Source organism: Vidua chalybeata, chromosome 32 (genome assembly GCF_026979565.1).
Source record: "Vidua chalybeata isolate OUT-0048 chromosome 32, bVidCha1 merged haplotype, whole genome shotgun sequence".
NCBI classification, from domain to species: Eukaryota; Metazoa; Chordata; class Aves; order Passeriformes; family Viduidae; genus Vidua; species Vidua chalybeata.
In genome coordinates this window covers 1659686-1683154 of record NC_071561.1, presented here as the reverse complement: position 1 = coordinate 1683154, position 23469 = coordinate 1659686, and the positions used below count along the sequence as shown (strand labels likewise).

The 23469-nt window shown below is 64.0% G+C and overlaps 2 protein-coding genes across 3 annotated transcripts; one reads left to right on the top strand and one right to left on the bottom strand.

Moving 5' to 3' along the window:
* Nucleotides 1-22: 22 nt before the first annotated feature.
* IKBKG (inhibitor of nuclear factor kappa B kinase regulatory subunit gamma) lies at nucleotides 23-11550 on the top strand. 2 transcript variants are annotated; one of them, XM_053967959.1, is made up of 12 exons: nucleotides 23-333; nucleotides 3006-3421; nucleotides 3669-3769; nucleotides 3854-3898; nucleotides 4663-4765; nucleotides 5229-5335; nucleotides 5816-5956; nucleotides 7085-7181; nucleotides 8310-8438; nucleotides 9717-9841; nucleotides 10587-10651; nucleotides 10742-11550. In XM_053967959.1, the coding sequence occupies exons 1-12, from the start codon at nucleotides 219-221 to the stop codon at nucleotides 10858-10860; spliced, it is 1563 nt and encodes a 520-aa protein (XP_053823934.1). In that variant the 5' UTR covers nucleotides 23-218; the 3' UTR covers nucleotides 10861-11550. The 2 variants fall into 2 exon arrangements, with proteins under 2 accessions (XP_053823934.1, XP_053823933.1); XM_053967958.1 differs by having other exon boundaries at nucleotides 5226-5335.
* Nucleotides 11551-12154: 604 nt separating this feature from the next.
* On the bottom strand, nucleotides 12155-23296 carry LOC128801836 (selenide, water dikinase 1-like). The gene is given in 10 exon segments (XM_053967962.1): nucleotides 12155-12296; nucleotides 12299-12487; nucleotides 16254-16466; nucleotides 17581-17680; nucleotides 17996-18086; nucleotides 18701-18855; nucleotides 20968-21075; nucleotides 22082-22185; nucleotides 23063-23258; nucleotides 23261-23296. Coding segments are annotated over 10 exon segments (1212 nt in total). The 5' UTR covers nucleotides 23282-23296; the 3' UTR covers nucleotides 12155-12261.
* Between the last annotated feature and the right edge of the window lie 173 nt (nucleotides 23297-23469).

Genomic DNA, 23469 nt, shown 5'->3' with positions numbered 1-23469 from the left:
TAACCAATCAGCGCTCTCCGCCCTCGGCGTTGCTATGGCGCCGCCGTGACATTTCCCGAGGCGGAAGTACAGCGCGGCGCGGTGACGTCACGCGCTCGCGGCGGAAGCGGGAAGTGGCGGCGCCGCCGGGATCCCAAAAATCCCCGAACTCGGCCCAAAAACCCCCGAGCTCAGCCCCAAACCGCCCCCGAGCCGCCCGGGCCCCCCGGCAGCCGCCGATGAGCGGCGGGCGCTGGCGGCGGCCCGCAGAGATGGTGCAGCCGGGGCCCGAGGCGGAGCCGGCGCTGGCGGAGGCGCTGCAGCGGCTGCGGGCGGAGAACCGCGAGCTGAGGGGTGAGAACTGGGCGGACTGGGAGGGACTGGGAGGGTGTCCCCAGTGGTGTCCCCAATGTCCCCCGATGTCCCCCGATGCCCTCAGCATCTCCAATGTCCCCCCGACATCCCAATGTCCCCAGTGTCCCCAATCCCCCCAATGTCCCCCCGACATCCCAATGTCCCCAATGTCCCCAGTCCCCCCCAACGTCCCCAATGTCCCCCCAACATCCCAATGTCCCCAATCTCCCCAATCTCCCCAATGTCCCCAATGTTCCCCAATGTCTCCCCAACATTCCAATGTCCCCAGTGTCCCCAGTCCCCAATGTCCCCCGATGCCCTCAGCACCTCCAATGTCCCCCCCAATGTCCCCCAGTGTCTCCAGTCCCCTCAAAGTCGCTCGATGTCCCCGATGTCCCCCCAAACATCCCCACATCCCCGATGTCCCCCACGATGTCCCCAAGGTCCCCAATGTCCTCTCCATGTTCTTCATTACGCCAACGTCCCCCGATGTCCCCGGTGCTCCCAGTGTCCCCAACGTCCCCCGATGTCCCCAACTTACCCCCGATGTCCCCCCCGTGTCCCAATGTCGTCAATGTCACAATGGCCTCTCAGTGTTCAAAGCCCCAATATCCTTAATGTCCCCAAACCCCCTGATGTCCAAACCCTGCCCAATGTCCCCAACCCCTCTGATGTCCCCTGAAGGTGCCCAGTGTCCCGATGTCCCTGATGCCCCCGGTCCCTGCCGATGTCCCCAGTGTCCCTGCTGTCCGATGGCCCCTGTCTTTGCTGATGTCCTCACTGTCCCTGCTGCTATCCCCACTGCTGTCCCCAGGGGCCCTGTGTCACTGCTGTCTCCAGGGGCCCTGTGTCCCTGTGTCCCTGTCCCCGGGGGCCCTGTGTCACTGCTGTCCCTGTGTCACTGCTGTCCCTGTGTCACTGTGTCACTGCTGTCCCTGTGTCCCTGTGTCCCTGCTGTCCCTGTGTCCCCAGGGGCCCTGTGTCACTGCTGTCCCTGTGTCACTGCTGTCCCTGTGTCCCTGTGTCCCTGTGTCCCCAGGGGCCCTGTGTCACTGCTGTCCCTGTGTCCCTGTGTCACTGTGTCACTGCTGTCCCTGTGTCCCCAGGGGCCCTGTGTCACTGTGTCCCTGTGTCCCTGTCCCCAGGGGCCCTGTGTCACTGCTGTCCCTGTGTCACTGCTGTCCCTGTGTCCCTGTGTCCCTGCTGTCCCTGTGTCCCCAGGGGCCCTGTGTCACTGCTGTCTCTGTGTCACTGTGTCACTGCTGTCCCTGTGTCACTTTGTCCCTGTGTCCCTGTCCCCAGGGGCCCTGTGTCCCTGTGTCCCCAGGGGCCCTGTGTCACTGTGTCACTGTGTCCCTGTGTGTCCCTGTGTCCCCAGGGGCCCTGTGTCACTGCTGTCCCTGTGTCCCTGTGTCCCTGTGTCACTGCTGTCCCTGTGTCCCTGTGTGTCCCTGTCCCCAGGGGCCCTGTGTCACTGCTGTCCCTGTGTCCCTGTGTCACTGTGTCCCTGTGTCCCCAGGGGCCCTGTGTCCCTGTGTCACTGTGTCCCTGTGTCCCCAGGGGCCCTGTGTCACTGTGTCACTGCTGTCCCTGTGTCCCTGTGTGTCCCTGTCCCCAGGGGCCCTGTGTCACTGTGTCCCTGTGTCCCTGTGTGTCCCTGTCCCCAGGGGCCCTGTGTCACTGCTGTCCCTGTGTCCCTGTGTCCCTGTGTCCCTGTGTCCCCAGGGGCCCTGTGTCACTGTGTCACTGCTGTCCCTGTGTCCCTGTGTGTCCCTGTCCCCAGGGGCCCTGTGTAACTGTGTCCCTGTGTCCCTGTCCCCAGGGGCCCTGTGTCACTGCTGTCTCTGTCCCCCTGTCCCCAGGGGCCCTGTGTCACTGTGTCCCTGTGTCCCTGTGTCACTGCTGTCCCTGTGTCCCTGTGTCACTGTGTCCCTGTGTCCCCAGGGGCCCTGTGTCACTGCTGTCCCTGTGTCCCTGTGTCACTGTGTCCCTGTGTCCCCAGGGGCCCTGTGTCACTGCTGTCCCTGTGTCCCCAGGGGCCCTGTGTCACTGTGTCACTGCTGTCCCTGTGTCCCTGTGTGTCCCTGTCCCCAGGGGCCCTGTGTCACTGCTGTCCCTGTGTCACTGTGTCCCTGTGTCACTGTGTCCCCAGGGGCCTTGTGTCACTGCTGTCCCTGTGTCCCCAGGGGCCCTGTGTCCCTGTGTCACTGTGTCCCTGTGTCCCTGTGTCCCCAGGGGCCCTGTGTCACTGCTGTCCCTGTGTCCCTGTGTCACTGTGTCCCTGTGTCCCCAGGGGCTCTGTGTCCCTGTGTGTCCCTGTGTCCCCAGGGGCCCTGTGTCACTGTGTCACTGCTGTCCCTGTGTCCCTGTGTGTCCCTGTCCCCAGGGGCCCTGTGTCACTGTGTCCCTGTGTCCCTGTGTCCCCAGGGGCCCTGTGTCACTGCTGTCCCTGTGTCCCTGTCCCCAGGGGCCCTGTGTCACTGCTGTCCCTGTGTCACTGTGTCCCTCTGTGTCCCTGTCCCCAGGGGCCCTGTGTCACTGTGTCCCTGTGTCACTGTGTCCCTGTGTCCCCAGGGGCCCTGTGTCACTGCTGTCCCTGTGTCCCTGTCCCCAGGGGCCCTGTGTCACTGTGTCACTGCTGTCCCTGTGTCCCTCTGTGTCCCTGTCCCCAGGGGCCCTGTGTCACTGCACGCAGTCGCTGCGGCAGCGCCTGGAGGAGCTGCGGAAGCTGCAGCAGCAGCGCCGGGGGGAGCGGGAGCTGCTCTGGGGACGCTGGGGACAGGCCCGGGACCTGGTGCTGCACCTGCGGGGACAGCGTGGGGACACCCCCGGGGACAGCCCTGAGGACACCACAGACACCCCCGGGGACGGCAGGGACACCCCCGGGGACACCAAGGACACCGCTGGGGACATCAGGGACACCGAGGACACCCCTGGGGACATCAGGGACACCCTCACGGACACCAAGGACACCGCTGGGGACATCAGGGACACCAAGGACAGCCCTGAGGACATCAGGGACACCCTCAGGGACACTCTCAGGGACACTGGGGACATCTGCAGGAGCGCCCCTGACACCAGCACCGAGGTATGTGTGGCCCCCCCACTGTGCCCCCTCCCCCCGTGTCCCCTCCCCGTGTCCTCCCACCCCTCCCACTGCACCCACCATGTCCCCTTTGTGTCCCCCAATGTCCTCCCTCCTCCCCCCAGTGTCCCCTCCCTGGCCCCACAGCCCCCCTGGGGCACCCCTGGTGTCCCCCAGTGTCCCCTGGAGAGCCCCCAGTGTCCCCCTGATGTCCCCCAATGTCCCCCTGATGTCCCCAATGTCCCCACAGCCCCCCGAGGCGCCCCCCCGCTCGGTGTCCCCCCCACTGGAGGATGTCCCCGCTGTCCCGGAGCCCCCCCAGGCCCCCCCCAGCACCCCCCCGGAGCCCAGGTGAGCCCCACCCCCCTGTCCCCTGCCCCTTGGGGACACCCCGATGTCCCCAACCCCTCCTGACCCCCCCTCATGTCCCCCCAGCTCCGAGGAGCAGCTGAGGCAGCGCCTGGCAGAGGCTGAGGCTGAGTGAGTCAGGGACCCTGGGGACACCTGGGGACACTCTGGGGACACCTGGGGACAGTCTGGAGACAGTCTGGGTTCACTTGGGGACACTCTGGGGATACTTGGGAACAGTCTGGGGGTACTTGGGGACAGTCTGGGGATACCTGGGGACATTCTGGGGACATTCTGGGGGTACTTGGGGACACCTGGGGACAGTCTGGGGCAGCTGGGGGCACTCTGGGGTCACTTGGGGACAGTCTGGGGACACCTGGGGACAGTCTGGGGGTACTTGGGGACAGTCTGGGCACACTTGGGTACAATCTGGGGATGCTTGGGAACAGTCTGGGGTACTTGGGGACAGTCTTGGGGCAGTTGGGGGCACTCTGAGGTCACTTGGGGACCGTCTTGGGACGGTCTGAGGACACTTTTTGACCACTCTGGGGACACTTGGGGGCACTTTGGGACACCTTGGAGCACTTTGGAGACACTTTGGAGTTGCTTCAGGAGCACTTTGGGGACACTTGGAGACACTTGGGGACATTTGAGGACACACTGGGGACACCTGAGGGTTCTTGGGGACACCTTGGGGACCCCTAGGCCATGGCTGAGGGAGGCTGGGGGTGTTGGGGACACTCTGAGAACATTGTCCCCAGGCTGGTGGCACTGCGGGCGCACGTGGGCAGGGTTTGGTGACATCTGGGGACATTTGGGGACAGGCTGGTGGCACTGTGGGCGCGCGTGGGCAGGGTTTGGTGACACTGGTGACCCTTGGTGACATTTGGGGACAGGCTGGTGGCACTGCGGGCACGCGTGGCCGTGGCTGAGCTCCGGGCTCAGGACGTTTCCCGTGCGGCCGAGCTGCAGCTGCAGGGCCTGCGCCGCCAGCTGGAGGTACCGGGGACACCTGGGGACATGGGGACAGCCCTGGGGACATGGGGACAGCCCTGGGGACACCTGGGAACAGGCCTGGGGACACCTGGGCACATGGGGACAGCCCGGGGGACATGGGGACAGCCCTGGGGACACCTGGGGACATGGGGACAGCCCGGGGGACACCTGGGGACAGCCCTGGGGACACCCGGAGACAGCCCTGGGGACATGGGGACAGCCCTGGGGACACCGGGGGCTCTGTGGCAACATGGGGACAGCTGGGGACACTGGGGACAGCTGGGGACACCGGACACACCTGGGGATAGCTGGTGACACGCAGAGGGTGACAGTGTCCCTGTCCCTGTCCCCAGCAGGACAAGGCGCAGGTGCCAGTGGGGGTGACAGTGTCCCTGTCCCTGTCCCCAGCAGGACAAGGCGCAGGTGCCAGCGGGGGTGACAGTGTCCCTGTCCCTGTCCCCAGCAGGACAAGGCGCAGGTGCAGGCCCAGGTGACGTCGCTGCTGGGGGAGCTCCGGGAGAGCCAAAATCGCCTGGAGCGGAGCCGGGCGGAGAGAGAGCACCTGGAGCGCAGGTGGGGACACCTGGGGGGACATGGGGACACCTGGGGGGACACAGGGACACCTGGGGGGACACCTGGGGGTGGCACGAGGGGTGGTCGTGGTCAGGGACTGTCCCCAAGGGGAGAGGACACCGCAGCAGAGCCGGGCGGAGCGGGAGCACCTGGAGCGCAGGTCGGGGTGACACCTGTGCAGGTGACACCTGTGCAGGTGACATCGGGTGACACTGGGTGTCACAGGGCTCAATGGGTGCTGAGTGGTGCCACTAGCTCAAGGAGGTGACACTGGGTGACGTTGGGTGACACGCAGAGCCCAAGGGGATGCCAGGCGGTGCCACCAGTTTGAGGAGGTGACACTGACACGGGGTGGCACTGAGTGACAGCGGGGTGTCCCTGGGATGTCCCAGGGCCCATGGGGACACCGAGCGGTGCCAGCAGCTGGAGGAGGTGGCACAGGGTGACAGTGGGTGACAATGGGGTGTCCCTGTGTCGCAGGGCCCGCGGTGACGCCGAGCGGTGCCAGCAGCTGGAGGAGGTGACCCAGGGCCACCAGGTGCAGCTGGACCAGCTCCGGCTCCAGGTGACCAACCTGGAAACTGCCCTGAGGGTGGAGCGGCACGGGGCCACCGAGGAGAAGTGAGTGACAACGGGGACATTTGGGACACTGGGGAGGAGTGAGTGACAATGGGGACATTGGGGACATTGGGGCCGCCGAGGAGAAGTGAGTGACAGCGGGGACATTGGGGACACGGGGGAGGAGTGAGTGACAACGAGGACATTGGGGACATTGGGGCCACCGAGGAGGAGTGAGTGACAACGGGGACATTGGGGGCACGGGGGAGGAGTGAGTGACAACGGGGACACTGGGGGGACGTGGGCAGGGGTGGCACCTGGGAACACCCATTGATGTCCCCAGTGTCCTCTCACTGTCCCCAGTGTCCCAGCTGGAAGCTGGTGGGGCTCAAGGCCACCTGTCCCAGTGAGGGGACACGGGGGAGGCAGTGGCACTCACAATGTCCCCAGTGTCCCCAAGGCAGAAGCCACCTGTCCCTGATGATGTCCCCAGTGTCCCCTTGCTGTCCCCAATGATGTTCTCAATGTCCCCAATGTCCCCAGTGTCCCCTCACTGTCCCCTGTCCCCAGGAGGCAGCTGGTGCAGCTGCAGGCTGCCTGTCCCCAGTCCGTGTCCCCAGTGTCCCCAGTCCATGTCCCCAATGTCCCCAATGTCCCAGTAGGAAGCTGGTGCAGCTGCAGGCTGCCTGTCCCCAGTCAATGTCCCCAGTGTCCCCAATGTCCCCAGTGTCCCCAGTCCATGTCCCCAATGTCCCCAGTCCATGTCCCCAATGTCCCCAATCCATGTCCCCAATGTCCCCAGTCCATGTCCCCAGTGTCCCCAATGTCCCCAATGTCCCAGGAGGAAGCTGGTGCAGCTGCAGGCCGCCTGTCCCCAGTCCATGTCCCCAATGTCCCCAGTCCATGTCCCCAGTGTCCCCAGTGTCCCCAATGTCCCCAGTCCATGTCCCCAGTGTCCCCAATGTCCCCAGTGTCCCAGGAGGAAGCTGGTGCAGCTGCAGGCCGCCTGTCCCCAGTCCATGTCCCAATGTCCCCAGTCCATGTCCCCAGTGTCCCCAGTGTCCCCAATGTCCCCAGTGTCCCAGGAGGAAGCTGGTGCAGCTGCAGGCCGCCTGTCCCCAGTCCATGTCCCAATGTCCCCAGTCCATGTCCCCAGTGTCCCCAGTGTCCCTAATGTCCCCAATGTCCCAGGAGGAAGCTGGTGCAGCTGCAGGCTGCCTACCATCACCTGTTCCAGGAGTACGACGCCCACATCAAGGCCAGCCTGGAGGGGGACAAACGGAGCCAGGTGAGGGACAGGGGACACCGGGGGACACCTGGGGACGTGTCCCCTCCCTTGGGGACCCCAGGGCAGCCCCTTGTCCCCTCTTTCATTCCCCCTGCGGTGGCACCTTGGTCCCGTCCCAGCCCCTTGGGGACACCTGGCACGTCCCTGTGGCCCCTTGGGTGGTTCAGGTGCCCTCAGGTGAGTCCCCAAGTGACAATGCCACCCCCCAGGTGACACAGGTGCCCCCCAGGTGTCACTGTCCTGCCCCAGGTGACACAGGAGCCTGCAGCTGGGCGGCTGGGGGTGACACAGGTGACCCCCAGGTGGCCCAGGTGACACCTGCAAGGTGTCACTGTCCCTCTGCAGGTGGCCCAGGAGCAGCTCGGGCAGCTGAGGCTGCACTTGGGGGCCTGGGGGTGACAGAGGTGTCCCCCAGGTGACCCCCAGGTGTCATTGTCACCCCCAGGTGATGCAGGAGCAGCTCCAGGTGGCCGAGGCCACACTGGGGGTGCAGTGGGGGGGATTGAGGGTGCCAGAGGTGACCCCAGGTGGCACAGGCGATCCCATAGGTGTCCCAGGTGTCCCCCAGATGTCACAGGTGTCCCCCAGGTGCCCCAGGTGTCCCAGGTGATCTCTCAGGTGTCCCCCAGGTGTCCCAGGTGTCAGAGGTGTCCCCCAGGTGTCCCAGGTGTCCCAGGTGATCTCTCAGGTGTCCCCCAGGTGTCCCCCAGGTGTCCAGGTGTCCCCCAGGTGTCCCAGATGCCACAGGTGTCCCAGGTGATCTCTCAGGTGTCCCCCAGGTGTCCCCCAGGTGTCCAGGTGTCCCCCAGGTGTCCCAGATGCCACAGGTGTCACAGGTGATCTCTCAGGTGTCGCAGGTGTCCCCCAGGTGTCCCGCAGGTGTCCCAGGTGTCCCCCAGGTGTCAGAGGTGATCTCTCAGGTGTCGCAGGTGTCCCCCAGGTGTCCCGCAGGTGTCCTCCAGGTGATCTCTCAGGTGTCCCCCAGGTGATCTCTCAGGTGTCCCAGGTGTCCCCCAGGTGATCTCTCAGGTGTCCCAGGTGTCCCCCAGGTGTCGCAGGTGTCCCCCAGGTGTCAGAGGTGATCTCTCAGGTGTCCCAGGTGTCCCAGGTGTCCCTCCCCCTGTGCAGGTGACGCAGGAGCAGCTGCGGGCGGCCGAGGCGGCGCTGGCGCTCAAGCAGGAGCTCATCGATCGCCTCAAGGCCGAGGCCGAGCGCCAGCGGGCGGCCCTGGAGACCATCCCGGTGCTGCAGGCCCAGGTGGGGCTGGGGGGGCCGGGGGGGTCCTTGGGGGGGGGTCCCGAGACCCCCGACCCCCCCAAACCCAGGTGAATGTCCCCAGGGTGGGGCTGGGGGGATCTGGGAACATCAGGGGGATTTGGGGGTGCCCAGAGGGGTCCTGAGGGAGCTCAGGTGGGTCCTGGGGAGGTCCTGATCCCCCAGAGCCCCCCTGACCCCCCCAAATCTCCCCTGACCCCCCCCAGAGCCCCCCTGACCCCCCCGACCCCCCCAGAGACCCCCTGACCCCCCCAAATCTCCCCTGACCCCCCCAAATTTCCCCTGATGCCCCCCCGAGCCCCCCTGACCCCCCCAAATCTCCCCTGACTCCCCCTGACAGCCCCGAATCTCCCATGACCCCCCAGAGCCCCCCAAATCTCCCCTGACCCCCCCAAATCTTCCCCCAGCCTTGCCCCCCTTGCACCCAGGGTGGATGTGGGGGCAGAGCAGGGGGAGCTTTGGGGGGGAGCTTTGGGGGTCCAGTGGGATTTGGGGGATCCTGGAGGGGTCCTGACCCCGCCCCCAAGCCCCCCTAAAATCCAGGGGGATTGACGTCACCAAGGCGGAGCCAGGGGAGGCCTGGGGAGATTTTGGGGGTTCCCCAGTTGGATTTTGGGGTTCCCTGGTTGGGTTTTGGGGTTCATTAGTTGGATTTGGGGTTCCCTGGTTGGGTTTTGGCTTTCCCTGGTTGGGTTTTGGGGTTCCCTGGTTGGATTTTGGGGTTCATTGGTTGGATTTGGGGTTCCCTGGTTGGGTTTTGGGTTTCCCTGGTTGGGTTTGGGGGTTCTCTGGTTGGATTTGGGGGTTCCCTGGTTGGATTTTGGGGTTCCCTGGTTGGGTTTTGGGGTTCATTAGTTGGATTTGGGGTTCCCTGGTTGGGTTTTGGCTTTCCCTGGTTGGGTTTTGGGGTTCCCTGGTTGGGTTTGGGGTTCCCTGGTTGGATTTTGGGGTTCATTGGTTGGATTTGGGGTTCCCTGGTTGGGTTTGGGGGTTCCCCATTTGGATTTTGGGGTTCATTAGTTGGATTTGGGGTTCCCTAGTTGGGTTTGGGGTTCCCTGGTTGGGTTTGGGGGTTCCCTGGTTGAATTTGGGATTCCCTGGTTGGATTTTGGGGTTTTCTGGTTGGACTTGGGGGTTCCCTGGTTGGGTTTGGGTTTCCCTGGTTGGATTTGGGGTTCATTAGTTGGTTTTGGGTTTCCCTGGTTGGGTTTTGGGTTTCCCTGGTTGGGTTTGGGGGTCCTGACCCGCCGGTGTCCCCAGGCCGACATCTACCGTGCGGATTTCGAGGCGGAGCGCGCGGCGCGGGAGCAGCTGCACGGGCAGCGCGAGGCTCTGCAGGAGGAGCTGAACCAGCTGCGGCTGCGGCTCGGCGGGGACGGGGCCCGGTAGGGCACTGAAACCCCAGAAACACCCCAAAACACCCCAAAAACCCCCCAGAAACACCCCAAAAACACACCGGAACACCCTGAAAACACACCGGAACAGCCCAAAAACACCCCAGAGCACTTCAAAACACCCCAAAACCACCCTGGAACACTCCTACAACACCCCCAAAACACCCCAAAACCACCCTGGAACAACCCCGAAACACCCCAAACCACCCCAAAACCACCCCCAAATATCCTGAAACACCCCAAAAACCCCTCAAAACTCCCCTTAACATCCCAAAAACGCCCCCAAACACCCCAAAACCACCCCCAAACGCACCAAGAGACCCCAATTTCCCCCCAACCGGCCTGACCGCCTGCGGAACAACCAAACCCCCCAAAACCTCCCCAAAACACCCCTGGGGGCCACAACAAAAGCCCCCACTCTAAAGCTGCCCCAGAACACCCCGAAAACAACCCCAAACGCCCTGAGAAGCCCCAAAACCACCCCCAGGGACCCCCATTCCCCTCTCCCTCCTTCCTGACATCCCCCAGACCCCCCCAAAATCCCTCAACTCCCCCAAACACTCTGGGTGCCCCCCCAAAACCCCCAGCCCCCCCCAAAATCTCCCTGAATCCCCAACGGCCCCCAAACAACCACTAGCCCCCCCCAACCCCTCCCTGACCCCCCAAAGCCCCCTGAGACCCCCCCAAAATTCTGCCCTGATGCCCCAAATTCCCCCAACCCCCCCATTGCCCCCAGGGCCCGTCTGGAGGAGATGCGGAACCGGCACTCGGAGCCGCCCCCGGCCCCGGCCCCAGCGGGGGGTGAGTACAGAGGGGGGGCCCGGGACCCCCAAATCCCCCCCTGGGGGAGGGGCAGGGCCTGACTGTGCCCCTCCCCCCATCCCCCCGCAGGTTTTGGGGGGCTCCTGCCCCCCCCCGAGGAGGGGCCCGACCTGTGCTGCCCCAAGTGCCAGTACAAGGCTCCGGACATGGACACGCTGCAGATCCACGTCATGGACTGCATCAAGTGAGGGGGGCCCCAAAACCCCCCCAGCACCCCAAAAACACCCCCGTGGCACCCCAAAAACACCCCCAAGAGTGCCCCAAAAACACCCCCGGGGCACCCCAAAACCATCCCCAAGGGTGCCCCAAAAACACCCTCGAGGGCACCCCAAAACCTCCCGGGGGTGCCCCAAAATCACCCCCGGGGCACCCCAGAAACACCCCCAAGGGTGCCCCAAAAACACCCCCGGGGCACCCCAAAACCATCCCCAAGGGTGCCCCAAAAACACCCCCGGGGCACCCCAAAAACACCCCAGGAGCCTCAATCCAGGGGAACCCCAAAACCCCCCCAAAAAACCCCAAATATTCCTCTGGGCATCTCCTCTCTGGATCCACGGCAGGGACTGGATCAGGTGGGGGGGAGCACCCCAAAATCCCCCCTGAGGCACCCCAAAACCCCACGGAGCCTCAACCTGGGGTTTGGGAACCCCAAAAAAAAACCCCAGATTTTCCTCTGGGAATCTCCTCTCTGGATCCACAGCAGGGATTGGATCATTTTTGGGGGAGGTGCCCCAAAATCCCCGCAGAACCCCCCTGGGGTGCCCCCCACCCTCCCAAACCCCCTGGACCATCCCCTCCGATGTGGGGGGACCCCCAAACCCCACCCGGGATTTTGGGTCCCTCCCCCCTCAATAAAGGCCCCCTGAATTTGGCTGAAATCTCGTTTATTGCCCCATTTCTGGGGGGTTCCCCCCAACCCCCCCCTCACTGAGGGGGAGTCTCAGCCCTCCCCCACCCCCGCGGGGGGTTTTGGGGGGGGGCGTCACGCGGGGGGGATTTTGGGGGTGCTCGGGGGGGCTCCACCCGCTGCTCATCGGGCAGAGCCGGGGGGGGGGAGATGATCTTGGAGGGGTCCCAAAAAAGGGAGGGGGGGGAATTTTGGGGGACCCTCGATGTGCAGAGCTGGGTCAGGATTTTGGGGGGCCCCCCCCCAGGGGGATTGTGGGAGCTTCACCTGCAGCGCTGGGGGGGTCGGGCACAGATTTGGGGAGGTTTTGGGGTGCCCTGGAAGGAGGGGTCTGACCTCATTTGGGGGGACTTTGAATGGATTTTTGGGGGGAGGGTTTGATGTCATTTGGGGGGACTTTGAATGGATTTTTGGGGGGGGGGTTGACCTCATTTGGGGGGACTTTGTTTGGATTTTTTTGGGGGCAGCTTTGATGGGATTTTTTTGGGGGAGGGGGAATTTTGGCCACAGCGAGCCCCGGGGATTTTTGGGGGGGTTCTTTGGGGTCCCCTAGCAGGGGGCTCGGCGCAGCTCTGTTGGGGGGATCTGACCCAACTTCGGGGTTTTCTTTGGGGTCCCTTTTGCGGGAGCTGTCTCAGGGTTGGGATTTGCCCCATTCGGGGATTTTCGGGGGGTCTCTCCCCTAGAAGGCGGCTCGGGGCGGCTCCGGGGGGGGGTCCCGGGGCTGTCGGGGGCCCCGCGGGGCGGCACCTCGATCACTCGGGGTTTGTCGATGACTCGGGCGCCGCGGGGCCCCTTCTCCACGACGCCCACGATCCAGGCCTGCAGCCCCGGGGCGCGGCCTGGCGCCTTCAGCTCGGCGCAGAACCGCGCGGCCTGGGCGCGGGGCAGCACCACCAGCAGCCCCCCTGCGGGAACGGCGGTCAGGGCACCGCGGCACCCCGAAACGCGGGCACCCCAAAACCCCAAAGCCCCGAAACGCGGGCACCCCGAAACCCCGGCACCCCGAAACCCCAAAGCTCCGACACGCGGGCACCCCGAAACCCCAAAGCCCCGAAACACGGGCACCCCGAAACCCCAAAGCTCCGACACGCGGGCACCCCGAAACCCCGGCACCCTGGAACCTCGGCACCCTGTAACCCCGAAACCCGGGCATCCCAAAACCCCGGCACCCCAAAACCCCGAAACCCGGGCATCCCAAAACTCCAGAACCCCCAAAACCCCAGAACCCCGGCACCCCGAAACCCCAGAACCCTGGAACCCAAACACCCCCAAACCCTGAAACCCCAAAGCCCCAAAACCCGGGCATCCCAAAACTCCAGAACCCCAAAACCCCGGCACCCCGAAACCCCAGAACCCTGGAACCCCAAAACCCCGAAACCTCGGCACCCCAAAACTCCAGCACCATGGAAGCCCAAAACACGGGCACCCCAAAAACCTAAAACTGTGGAACCCCAAAACCCCAGCACCCCAAAACTCCAGCACCCTGGAACCCCAAAGCCCCGAAACCCGGGCATCCCAAAACCCGGGCACCCCAAACCCCAGCACCCCAAAACCCCAGAACCCTGGAACCCCAGCACCCCAAAACTCGGGCATCCCAAAACCCCGGCACCCTGAAACCCGGGCACCCCAAAACCCTGGAACCCAAAACCCTGAAACCTTAAAACCCCGAAACTCTGAAATCCCGGCACCCGAAACCCCGAAACCCGAGCACCCCAAAACACAGGCATCCCAAAACCCGGACACCCTGAAACCACGAGAACCCCCAAACCCGGGCACCCCAAAACCACCCCAAAATACCTCAAAAACACCCCAAAACCACCCTGGAACACTCCAAAACCCCAGCACCCCAAAACCCTGGGCACCCCAAAACCCGGACACCCCAAAATACCTCAAAAATACCCCAAAACACCCCAAAACCACTCCGGAACACCCCAAAACCCTGGGTACCCCAAAACCCGAGCACCCCAGAACTGGAGTGGGGAGTGGGAAATGGGGCTTGAGGGGTTTCATCCCAGATGAGGAGTTTGGGGGATGCCGCCCCCCGGTTTTGGGGAACACCCCTTCGAGTTTGGGTTTCTTCCCTCTGGTTTTGGGATCCCTCCCTTCTCCTTCTGGGACGAATTTTGGATTCCATTTTTGGGGTCTCTTACTCTGTTTTTGGGGCCTCTTATCCCATTTTTAGCAGCCCTAATTCCATTTTTGGAGTCTCTTATCCCGTTTTTTGCACCCCTAATTCCATTTTCAGGGTCTCTTATCCCATTTTCGTGGCGCTTTATCCCATTTTTGGGGTCTCTTACACTATTTTGGGGCCTTTTATCCCATTTTTACCACCCCTAGTTCCATTTTTGGGGTCCCTTATCCTGTTTTTGGGGCCTCTTATCCCATTTTTAGCACCCCTAATCCCATTTTCAGGGTCCCTTATCCCATTTTTGGGGTTCCTGCCACCGCGCATAGCGCCCCCTGCTGGCCGGGCTGACCCAACACCCCCTCCTCCATTGACCCCCCGCAATTTTTGGGGTCCCCCATGCCGTTCTTGGGACCCCTCCCCATTTCTGGGCTCCCCGATTCTGTTTTTGCAGTCCCAGTCCCATTTCCAGGATCCATCCCTTCATTTTTGAGCCTCCCTGCCCGGTTTTGGGGCTGTTTCTCCCCATTCCCAGGGTCCTGCATGATGCGCAGCGCCCCCTGCTGGCCGGGAGGACCCATTGCTCCCTCTAGTCCCACCCCCCTCAATTTTCAGGGTCCCTTTTGCCATTTTTGGGGTCCCCGAGCCCGTTTTTTGCGCCCCTTCTCCCATTTCTGGGGTCCCCAGTCCCATTTTCAGGGCCTTCTCCCTATTTTTGGCATTTCTCAGCCCATTTCTGGAGGCCCTGCCGTGATGCACAGCGCCCCCTGCTGGCCGAGATGACCCAGTGCCCCCTCACATCGACCCCGCCATTTTCGGGGTCCCCAACCCCAGTCCCAGAGCCCCTTTTCCTTTTTTGGGGTTCCCAACCCCATTCTCAGAGCCCCTTTTCCTTTTTTGGGGTCCCCAACCCCATTTCCAGTGCCGCTTTTCCCATTTTCAGGGTCCCCAATCCCATTTTCAGCTCCCCAATCTCATTCCCAGTGCCCCTTTTCCCTCTTTTGGGGTCCCCACCCCTATTTTTCAGGCTCCCCAAACTCATTTTTGGCCTCCCCATCCCCATTCCCGGTGCCCCTCTTCCCCTTTTTGGGGTTCGCACCCCCATTTTGGGGCTCCCCAATCCCATTTTCGGGTTCCCCAATCCCATTTTGGGGCTCCCCATCCCCAATTTACAGCTCCCCAGCCCATTATGGGGCTCCCCAGCCCATTATGGGGCTCCCCAATCCCATTTTCAGGCCCCCCAGCCCCATTTTCAGGCTCCCCAATCCCATTTTGGGGCTCCCCATCCCCAATTTACAGCTCCCCAGCCCATTATGGGGCTCCCCAATCCCATTTTCAGGCTCCCCACCCCCATTTTGAGGCTCCCCAGTCCCATTTTCAGGCTCCCCAATTCCATTTTCAGGCTCCCCAATCCCATTTTCAGGCTCCCCATCCCCAATTTAGGGCTCCCCATCCCCAATTTAGGGCTCCCCAATCCCATTTTCAGGCCCCCCAATCCCATTTTCAGGCTCCCCAATCCCATTTTCAGGCTCCCCATCCCAAATTTATGGCTCCCCAATCCCATTTTAAGGCTCCCCAGTCCCATTTTCAGGCTCCCCAGCCCCATTTTCAGGCTCCCCAGTCCCATTTTCAGGCCCCCCACCCCATTTTCTAGCTCCCCAATCCCATTTTGGGGCTCCACAGCCCATTATGGGGCTCCCCAATGCCATTTTTCAGGCTCCCCAGCCCCATTTTCAGGCTCCCCAATCCCATTTTCAGGCTCCCCATCCCCAATTTAGGGCTCCCCAGCCCATTATGGGGCTCCCCAATCCCATTTTCAGGCTCCCCATCCCATTTTCAGGCCCCCCAATCCCATTTTCAGGCTCCCTAATCCCATTTTCAGGCTCCCCAATCCCATTTTCAGGCCCCCCAGCCCATTTTCAGGCTCCCCAATCCCATTTTCAGGCCCCCCACCCCATTTTCAGGCCCCCCACCCCATTTTCAGGCTCCCCAGTCCCATTTTCAGGCTCCCTAATCCCATTTTCAGGCCCCCCACTCCCATTTTCAGGCCCCCCACCCCATTTTCAGGACCCCAATCCCATTTTCAGGCTCCCCACCCCATTTTCAGGCTCCCCAGTCCCATTTTCAGGCTCCCCAATCCCATTTTCAGGCTCCCCAGCCCCATTTTCAGGCCCCCCACCCAATTTTCAGGCTCCCCACCCCATTTTCTAGCTCCCCAATCCCATTTTGGGGCTCCCCATCCCCAATTTAGGGCTCCCCAGCCCATTATGGGGCTCCCCAATCCCATTTTCAGGCTCCCCAACCCCATTTTCAGGCTCCCCATCCCAATTTTCAGGCTCCCCAGTCCCATTTTCAGGCTCCCCAATCCCATTTTCAGGCCCCTCACCCCATTTTCAGGCCCCCAGTCCCATTTTCAGGCCCCCCAGCCCATTTTCAGGCCCCTCACCCCATTTTCAGGCTCCCCAGTCCCATTTTCAGCCCCCCCAGCCCCATTTTCAGGCCCCCCAGCCCATTTTGAGGCCCCCCAGCCCATTGTGGGGCCGTACCCGAGGTCTCGGGGGCGGTGCCGTGCAGCAGCCCCGCGCGGCCCCCGCAGGCCTTGCTGACGGCCGCCATGCGGGCGATCACGGGCAGGTTGTGGATGACGAAGGCCACGTCCAGGCGCTGCCGCGCCGCCAGCGCGCGCGCGTGCCCCAGCACCCCGAAGCCCGTCACGTCGGTGGCCGCGTGCGCCCCGAAGGCGCGCATCAGCCCCGCGGCTGGGGGACGGGACGGCGTGTCACATCATGGGGACAGCGGGGGACATCACGGGGACAGCGGGGGACATCACAGGGACAGCGGGGGACATCACGGGGACAGCGGGGGACATCACGGGGACAGCGGGGGACATCACGGGGACAGTGTGGGACATCACGGGGACAGCGGGGGACATCACAGGGACAGTGTGGGACATCACGGGGACAGCGGGGGACATCACAGGGACAGTGTGGGACATCACGGGGACAGCAGGGGACAGCGGGGGACATCACAGGGACAGCGGGGGACATCACAGGGACAGCGGGGGACATCACAGGGACAGTGTGGGACATCACGGGGACAGCGGGGGACATCACGGGGACAGTGTGGGACATCACGGGGACAGCGGGGGACATCACAGGGACAGCATGTCACCGTGGGGGACAGCGTGTCACATCACAGGGACAGCATGTCACCACAGGGGGCAGTGTGTCACATCACAAGGACAGCGTGTCACCATGCAGGGACAGCGTGTCACCTCATAGGGACAGCATGGGACAGCGCGTCTCCACATGGGGACAGCGGGGGACAGCGTGTCACTGCACAGGGACACTGTGTCACCTCATAGGGACAATGTGTCACTGCACGGGGACAGTGTGGGACATCAGAGGGACAGCGTGTCACCACACAGGGACAGCAGGGGACAGCGTGTCACCACAGAGGGACAGTGTGTCACTGCACAGGGATAGCGTGTCACCTCGCAGGGACAGCGTGTCACATCACATGGACAGCGTGTCACCTCATAGGGACAGCGAGGGACAGCAGGGGACAGCGTGTCACATCACAGGAACAGTGTGTCACCTCATAGGGACAGCGTGGGACAGTGTGTCACATCACAGGGACACCATGTCACATCACAGGGACACCCTGGTGTGGGGACCATGTCACATCACAGGGACACCCACAGGGGCCTTTGGGGACACCCAGCATGGCCTGGGGACACCCAGGAACAGCTCTGGGTGGCTTTAGGGACCCCCCCGATGGCTCTGTGTTCCCTGGGGTGGCTCTGGGGACACCCCGGTGGCTCTGGGATGCCCCGGGCCCTGCAGGGTGGCCCTTGTCCCCAGTGTCACGCACCGGTGCGGTTCAGCGTGGCCATGCTGGCCACGGCCTCCTGGTAGGCCAGCTCCACCTCCTCCCGCGTCACCACCAGCTTGATCTTGTTCCAGCGCTCGGGCTGTGGGGACGGCGGGGGGGACAGCGTCAGGGACGCCTTGGGGACAGCTCCGTGGCGCTCAGGGTCCCTTTGGGGACATCGGGGGGAGCTCGGGGACTCCCGGGGCGAGGGAGCTCCATCCCTCAGGGACATCAGGGGTGGCTTTGGGGTCCCGCTGGGGACACCTCAGGGGCATTTTAGTCCCATTGTGGCTCCTTCTGGGGACACCTGGGTGTCTCCAGACCCGTCTGAGGTGTCCTTGGGGACGCAGGGCTGGCTCTGGGCCCCCCCGCAGTGTCCGCCTGTCCCCGCCCAGGTGCCCCCAGTGTCACTCACCATGTCCAGCCACTGGTGGGCGGTGACAGCCATGTGTGTCCCCAGGGGCTTGGTCAGCACCAGGACGTCCCCAGGCACGGCGTTGTCCGGCCTGGCCAGGGCTGGGGTCAGCATGGGACACGCCCTGCCCCAGGCCCCGCCCCCATGTCACAAACCCCGCCCCATGTCCCAAATCCCGCCCCCATGTCCCAAACCCCGCTCCCATGCCCTCAGACCCCGCCTCCATGTCCCTAGGTGCCACCCCCAGCCCCGCCTGTCACTCACAATGACAAACCCACTTGATTGACAGCAGCTACCCCGCCCTGTCCCCAAGTCCCACCCACCTCACTTGATTGACACCCACTGCCACGGCCACACCCCCTGCCAAGCCCCACCCACCACTCCAATGATGGCTTTCATTGGCAGCAGTGACCCTGCCCCAGGCCCCGCCCCTGCCACTCACAATTGACAGCTGGCAGTGACCCCGCCCATCATACAAATGATTGACAAGTGGCAGTGCCCCGCCCATCACACAAATGACTGACAGGCAGCAGTGGCCCTGCCCATCACACACATGATTGACAGGCTTCAGTGGCCCCACCCATCACACAAATGACTGACAGGCAGCAGTGGCCCCGCCCATCACACAAATGACTGACAGGCAGCAGTGGCCCCGCCCATCACACAAATGATTGACAGGTGGCAGTGGCCCCGCCCATCACTCACATGATGAACTCGCTTGATTGACAGACTGCAGTGGCCACGCCCCCCACGATGACCCAGGGGTTGAGCACGGTGTGTCCCCCTGTCACCGACGTCCCCCCATCCTCGGCCGCGTCCCGAAAGCCCTGGATGATCAGCGGCATCACCTTGTCCCGCTCCTGGGGGGACACGACCGGCCCTGTCACTCCGTGTCCCTGTCACCCTCTCAGTGTCCCTGTCACTCCCTCTGTCCCTGTCACCCCTACAGTGTCCCCTGTTACCCCCACAGTGTCCCTGTCACCCCCTGTGCGCCTGTCACCCCTTGTGTGCCTGTCACCGCCTCAGTGACGCAGTGTCACCCCTGTCACTCCATGTCCCTGTCATCCCTACAGTGTCCCTGTCACCCCTACAGTGTCCCCTGTCACCCCGTGTCCCTGTCACCCTCTCAGTGTCCCCTGTCACCCCTTGTGTCCCTGTCACCCCCCCATATCCCTGTGACCTACTCCTGCCACCTCAATACACCTGTCTCATCCCTGTCACCCCTGTCCCCAGTGTCACTGTGAGCCCCCGTCCCTGTCACCCCTGTCCCCAGTGTCACTGTGAGCCCCCATCCCTGTCAGTGTCACCACCACGTGTCCCCCATCACCCCGTGTCCCTGTGCTGCCTGATGTCACTGTCACCCCCTGGCACAGTGACCCTGCCGTGCCAGTGTCCCCCTGTGTCCCCTCAAGGCTGTCTCTGTCACCATCCTGCCCCTGCCACCCCCATGTACCTGCCTCCCCCTGTGTCTGCTGTCCCCACTGTCCTGCCCGTGTCCCTGCCATGTCCCTGTGTCCTCCCTATGTCCCTGTGTCACCTCCACATCCCTGTGTCACCTCCACGCCCCTGTGTCCCCATGTCCCTGTGTCCCCACTGTCCTGCCCATGTCCCTGTGTCCCATCACATCTCTGTGTCCCCATCATGTCCCTGTGTCCCCTCCATGTCCCCACATCCCTCCGTGTCTGCTGTCCCCACACTGTCCTGTCCACGTTCCTCTGTCCCCGCTATATCCCTGTGTCCCCACTGTCCTACCCGTGGCCCTTTGTCCCCCCACGTCTCTGTGTCCCCTCCATGTCCCTGTGTCCCCCTCGTGTCTGCTGTCCCCTCTGTCCCCTCTCTATCCCCGTGTCCCCTGTCGCTGTCACCTCGTCGCTCATGCGCTGGCTGACGCTCAGCAGCACCAGGACATTGTCACACTCAGGGTGTGTCCCTGTGTCCTTTCCACGTCCCTGTGTCTCCACTGTCTTGCCCATGGCCCTGTGTCCCCCCATGTCCCTGTGCCTCCTCACCTCTCTGTGTCCCCATCATGTCCCTGTGTCCCCCTGTGTCTGCTGTCCCCACACTGTCCTGTCCACGTTCCTCTGTCCCCTCTATATCCCTGTGTCCCCACTGTCCTGCCCATGGCCCTTTGTCCCCCCACGTCTCTGTGTCCCCTCCATGTCCCTGTGTCCCCCCGTGTCTGCTGTCCCCTCTGTCCCCTCTATATCCCTGTGTCCCCCCATGTCCCTGTGTCCCCTCACGTCTCTGTGTCCCCATCGTGTCCCTGTGTCCCTCCATGTCCCTGTGTCCCCACTGTCCTGCCCATGTCCCTGTGTCCCGTCACGTCTCTGTGTCCCCGTCATGTCCCTGTGTCCCTCCATGGTCCCCGTGTCCTCCTGTGTCTGCTGTCCCCACACTGTCCTGTCCACGTCCCTCTGTCCCCTCTATATCCCTGTGTCCCCACTGTCCTGCCCATGGCCCTTTGTCCCCCCACATCTCTGTGTCCCCGTCATGTCCCTGTGTCCCTTCATGTCCCTGTGTCCCCCCCATGTCTGCTGTCCCCTCTGTCCCCTCTATATCCCTGTGTCCCCCCATGTCCCTGTGTCCCCTGACGTCTCTGTGTCCCCGTCGTGGCCCTGTGTCCCCACTGTCGTGCCCATGGCCCTTTGTCCCCCCATGTCCCTGTGTCCCCTCCATGTCCCTGTGTCCCCTCCATGTCCCTGTGTCCCCCCCATGTCTGCTGTCCCCACACTGTCCTGTCCACGTCCCCCCCATGTCCCCGTGTCCCCTGTCACTGTCACCTCGTCGCTCATGCGCTGGCTGACGCTCAGCAGCATCAGGACATTGTCACACTCAGGGTGTCCCCGTGTCCCCCCCATGTCCCCTGTTCCTGTCACCTCATCGCTCATGCGCTGGCTGACGCTCAGCAGCATCAGGACATTGTCACACTCAGGGTGTCCCCGTGTCCCCCCCATGTCCCCTGTTCCTGTCACCTCATCGCTCATGCGCTGGCTGACGCTCAGCAGCATCAGGACATTGTCACACTCTGTCACCCCCATGGCGTACAGGTCGCTCAGGACGTTGGCGCAGGCGATGCGGCCCTGAAACGGGGGGAGGGCGTTTGGGGGGGGGGGGGTCCAGGGCAGGACTGGGGAACCCTGATGGTGTTTGGGGGCCCCAAAACGGGTTTGGGGGGTCCAAGGTGGAGTTTGGGAGCCTTGGGATGGATCTGGGGGGGGGGGGGGGGGGGCTGAAGGGGATTTGGGGTCCCCAGGTGGGATTTGGCAGGACCAGGATAGGATTGGGGGGGTTCTGAGTGGATTTGGGGTCCCCAGGTGGGATTTTGAGGGCACCTGGGGGGATTTGAGGTGCCCAGGGTGGGATTTGGGGTCTCTAGGGGGGATTTGGGGTACCCAGGGGATGATTTGGCATGCCCAGGGTGGGATTTGGGGTAACCAGGTGGGATTTGGGGTGCCCAGAATGAGATTTGAGGTGCCCAGGGGGGGATTTGGAGGCCCCAGGTGGGATTTGGGGTCCTCAGGTGGGATTTTGAGGGCCCTTGGGGGGATTTGGGGTCCCCAGATGGGATTTGGGGTGTCCAGGGTGGAACTGGGGGGTCTCCAGGTGGGATTTGGGGTCCCCAGGTGGAATTTGGGGTACCCAGAGGATGATTTGGCATGCTCAGGTGGGATTTGGGGTCCCCAGGTGGGACTGGGGGGTGCCCAGGTGGGATTTGGAGGCCCCAGGTGGGGTTTAGGGAAGCCCAAGTTGGGGTCTGGGGAGCCTGGCATAGAACTGGGGGGGGTCACAAGGGAATTTTGGGGGCCCTTGGGGGGATTTGGGGGCCCAGGAGAGGGCTAAAGGATCTTGGGGGGATTTTGGGGAGCCAAGAAGGGCCAGGGGAGAATTGAGGGGACCCCTGGAGGGATTTGGGGGTTCCCTGGGGGGTTTTGGGTCCTTGGGGGGATTAGGGGGACTCCCAAGGCCCTGGGGGTGATTTGGAGTTTCTCAAGAGTCCTGATGGGATTGGGGGATCCCAGGGGTGATTTTGGGGTGCAGGGAGTATTTACGGGGTCCCAGAGGGGTTCAGGGGGGTTTTTGGGGTACCATCATGTAGGGGTCATCGATAATGGGGTAGAAGAAGTCGGTGGTCTGCACCAGCGAGAGCCCCCCGTGCCGCAGCGGGATCACACACGAGTCCAGCCCGATGCCTGTGGGCACGAGGGGGGCACCGAGCCCTCAGAGGGGGCACCGAGCCCTCAGGGGGGGCACCGAGCCCGTCATGGGGGGCACCGAACCCATCATGGGGGGCACTGAGCCAATCATGGGGGGCACTGAGCCCTCATGGGGGGCACTGAGCCCATCAGGGGGGGCACTGAGCCCATCAGGGGGGGGCACCGAGCCCTCAGGGGGGGACCGAGCCCATCATGGGGGAACTGAGCCTATCATGGGGGGCACTGAGCCCTCAGGGGGGGCACTGAGCCCATCGGGGGGGGCACTGAGCCCTCATGGGGGGGACCGAGCCCATCATGGGGGACACTGAGCCCATCAGGGGGGGCACCGAGCCCATCATGGGGGCATCGAGTCCTCATGGGGGGCACAGAGCACATCATGGGGGCACTGAGCCCTCAGTGGGGGCACTGAGCCCTCAGGGGGGGCACCGAGCCCGTCATGGGGGGCACCGAGCCCGTCATGGGGGGCACTGAGCCCTCAGGGGGGCACAGCCCCCGCAGGGTGGGGGACACAAGGACGGGGCAGAGCCGGATGGGGACGGGAACGCGGATCCTGCCGGGAGGGGGAACCGGATCTGAGGGGGCCCCTCCCCTCCCCGCCTCCCCCCCGGCTCCTCCCCTCCCCCCCCGCGCCCTTTGCCCCGTGCCCCGCTCACGTGTCCGAGCCCCCCCGGTCTGTCCTTTGCCCTCCGGGCTGCGCCGAGGCCGCTCAGCGCCCCCGCCGTGTCCCTGAGCCCCCCTGGCTCCCCCCAAGCCCCCTCCGAGAGCTCCCCGAGCGCCCCCTCAGCCGCCCCTCCGAGCTCCCCCCAGAGCGCCCGGGCTCCCGCAGCCCTCCCGGGGCTCTCCCCACTCTCACCCAGCGCCGGGCCCCGCCGCTCTCCGCTTCCGCCCCTTCCCCTCCGTCTCTTCTTCCCGGCGCTGCCCTTCCAGTCCCGCCGGAGCTTGAGCAGCGTCTCCTGCGGGACTTTGCAGCCTCAGCCGCGCAGTTCCCCGTAGGCCGTGAGGCGCCAGGACGGGTCCAGGCCCAGCGCCGCGGGGTCCCAGCGCCGCGAACGCCGCCCGGCACCGCCGCCATCTTGGAATGCACCGGCCCGCCGAGCGCCGCCGCCGCTGATTGGCTGCGGCCCTGCCGCCGGCGGGCGCTGATTGGGCGACGCCTGAGGAAGGCGGGCGAGGATTGGTCGGTTTTGAGAGTGGGAGGAGGCGGTGCGAATGCTGGGCGGGGTCTAAGGGGGTGTGACAGGTGAGGAGAGCGGCGATTGG